At 36.9% G+C, this 2,971-nt stretch overlaps 1 protein-coding gene across 1 annotated transcript; it reads right to left on the bottom strand.

Moving 5' to 3' along the window:
* Positions 1 to 813: 813 nt before the first annotated feature.
* LOC126699432 (membrane-associated kinase regulator 5) lies at positions 814 to 2,730 on the bottom strand. Its single transcript, XM_050397261.1, has 3 exons — positions 1,438 to 2,730; positions 1,246 to 1,308; positions 814 to 1,150 (listed from the first exon to the last, which is right to left on the bottom strand). Exons 1-3 carry the CDS (start codon positions 2,429 to 2,431, stop codon positions 1,071 to 1,073), a joined length of 1,137 nt encoding a protein of 378 aa, XP_050253218.1. The 5' UTR covers positions 2,432 to 2,730; the 3' UTR covers positions 814 to 1,070.
* Positions 2,731 to 2,971: the final 241 nt, after the last annotated feature.

Below are 2,971 nucleotides of genomic sequence, written 5' to 3'. Positions count from 1 at the left end.
GTTTATGTTGTTTGGGAGTTTCCAATATTAGAGTTTCTACTTTCTAGTAATGCAAAACTAGTTTAATGGGGGGCTATCAACTGGGCAGCATATAATAATAATGGTGGCAAATTCATCCTGCTTAGGTTTGGTCCAAAAAGGAGTAGATGTGCTTGACTACAATGTTTATGTTAGCAAAGCATACATTTCCGTTTCTATTAATTAAAATCAAATCATGTCAAAGAAAAAACATAATATAATTTTTATAAAAAAAATAAAAGAAAGAGAGAAGCTTTTCTTAGCATTCAAAAGTCCTTTTTGAAAGCAAGAGCTTTGCCAAGATGACATAACATTGAGACATCCTGCAATTTTATAGCCAATCAGAAATTTGGTGTTTTTCATTAAAAATACATATATATTCAAGGTAAAAATGTAAAATCCGAATTGGTACTGGTAAGATGATATTAAAATTGGTGACATAATGCTTGCAGAACCTTGCCTCCAAATAATCAATGAAATAAACAGAAAACAAAAGTAACAATGAAATAAACAGAAAACAAAAGTAACAGTTACATATATATTCAAGGTAAAAATGTAAAATCCGAATTGGTACTGGTAAGATGATATTAAAATTGGTGACATAATGCTTGCAGAACCTTGCCTCCAAATAATCAATGAAATAAACAGAAAACAAAAGTAATAGTAACTGTCAGACATTTCCAATCTTCAAACGCAGAGAAATGATTATATCTTTGATTTGAACAGCTATCTCACAAATCAAAAGAGGTGACATAATTCTTGAATGGAGGGTCCAAAACAACCAACACACACAGAGACGCACAAAGAAGATCCCAAATCTCTATTCTTTTCAATCTGTTCATAATGACCCATTTCTTTACAGTCACAGACAACGCCAAGTGAGTGCACCCACTGGTCATCATAGCTATCACCTAAACAACAAAACTTCTACCCTATCCACTGCTATTGCTTCTTTCTTTTTTACAACAAAACACAAAAACAGAGGAACAAACAAGTCCCCTGTTCAGATTCCTCCTATAGCTTTCAGTTTCATGGAAAAACATTTTCCTCTCTCAAATCCCTTCCTCAATGCAATTCCTGATTAATTTCTCGTCAGAAGGATCGCTTGCAGATCTCCACAATTGAGAAGAATCTGAAATTAGATTCCAAACATTAGAGAAAAGTAATGCTTAAAACATAAGTACATAACTGAGCAAACTCAAAATTTTGGAACAGAATGAATTATACCTCTCGAATATGAAGTGCTTGCTTTTTCATGCAAAGTAATAGAACGCGACAAGGAAGAAGATTCTGAAACCAAATTTAGAATAAACTGGTTAGAATCCACCAAAACACATTCAAAGTTTCAAGCTTCAAAAAAATAAATTTGAATCTTTATTTTAGAACCACTTTTATACATAAAATCCTAATATCCTATACCTCTGGAACCATTGAAGGATCTCTTGCAATGAAGAATGGCGCTTTGAATTCCATCATGCTGTTGCAACAACGAATCATCTCTCCTATTGACAACTGGTACTGCTCCAATAGCCGATGAAGATTTGCTCTTACCCAAGTGCTTACAAACCACTCTGATCCCCGCCGGAATATTCCCCTGCTTTTCCTTCTTTGGCACCGCCATTGTCGCCGGAGACGAAGCCGGTGAACCAACCGATAACTCATCAGAGAGCTTAATCTTATCGCTGTACCTTTTTGAGACCTTGTCGTATAATGGCTTAATTAGGTTCAAGTATTTTTGCATCAAATCCTTTGAGAATCGCTCTGTTTTTGAGTCCTCTGAAGATTGGTGGCTTTGTAGTTTGCTTTCGTTTTTTCTCGAACTATATGCTCTGGTGAGTAGTGAGTTGTTTGGGTCTTCTTCTTCAACTTTGAATTTCAAAGTGGCAGCTTTGCTTTCTTGCTTTCTCAGCTGTTTTTGGTGGGTGTCCATGGAAATGGTTTTGGACTCTCTTCTCTCTGTTTCTAGTAGTGCTGCCATTGACTTTGACTTTGACCTTGGCTTCTTGAACTTGAGGACTTGGAAGCTTGGAGCTGATTTTAGCAAAGAAATGGGGGACTGAGGCTTGGAGTTGGGCTCAATTGGGAGAATTTTTCTTCTTGATATAGAATCATTAGGAGACAGAGAAAGGGTTGGGTCTGAGAAATTGAGGACTGCTTTTTTCGACAGATTGTTTTGGTTGGAATCAAGCCTGGTTTTGTTTTCTTTGTCAGTGTTGGTTTCTGGGTCGGCGTTGGTTTTGTTTTTATTTATGTCTATATCAGAAACAAGGAGCTCCAAGTCGAAGAAAGAGTCTTCTTCTTCCTCTTCTTCAAATTCATCCCCTTTTTTAACTAGAGGATTTGGAGCTCCATTAGTTGTTAAGGGGTTGATGGTGGTGGGCCTCCAGAACTTGAGGAAGTTCAGAGCATCCATGGTTGTAAGACAGACACAGAGAGAGAGAGAGAGAGAGAGAGGGAGAGAGATTAGAGAGATGGGTCTGGTTTGTTTAGGGTTTTGATGGGTTTTATAGTGGGGTTAACAGAGAGAGAGAGAAAGAGAAAGAACGTGAAGGGTAATGAATGAAATCAAAATGAAAGAGCTTTGTTTAATTTTTCACTTCGTTTTATGGCTGTGTTTGCAGCATTGGGAAGCAGAGAGAATGAGGTAAGCTTTTCTTTTGCTTTCTTAAGAGGGAGAGAGAGAATGAAAGAGCTTTTTTTTAGTTTTAGTTTTAGTTTTTGCTTTTGTTTTATGTTTCGTGGTTTACTTATTACTACATGGAATTTATGACGTGGGTTTTAACGAGTAAGCACGTGAGACTGGTCTTTTGAGTGTATGTGTTTGTGTTTACTGTCTGTACCTTGTATAGACTTCACAGTGGTATACCCTATAAAGTGTCAATGTGCAGACTATAGGCATACAGATTACACATACAGTTCAGATTTTCGTAGACCCACGCGCACATAAACTGTC

Source organism: Quercus robur, chromosome 9, assembly GCF_932294415.1.
Source record: "Quercus robur chromosome 9, dhQueRobu3.1, whole genome shotgun sequence".
In the NCBI taxonomy this organism is placed as follows: domain Eukaryota; kingdom Viridiplantae; phylum Streptophyta; class Magnoliopsida; order Fagales; family Fagaceae; genus Quercus; species Quercus robur.
Note: the sequence above shows the minus strand (reverse complement) of the source record. Positions and strands in the feature narration are given on the sequence as shown.

Excerpts from the sequence above, each read along its gene's own strand:
- LOC126699432 (XM_050397261.1), bottom strand. The coding sequence starts at position 2,431 with ATGGATGCTCTGAACTTCCTCAAGTTCTGGAGGCCCACCACCATCAAC. Across the intron at positions 1,309-1,437 it reads ATCCTTCAATGGTTCCAGAG|AATCTTCTTCCTTGTCGCGT; the intron begins GTATAGGATATT and ends ATTTGGTTTCAG. Across the intron at positions 1,151-1,245 it reads AAGCACTTCATATTCGAGAG|ATTCTTCTCAATTGTGGAGA; the intron begins GTATAATTCATT and ends ATCTAATTTCAG.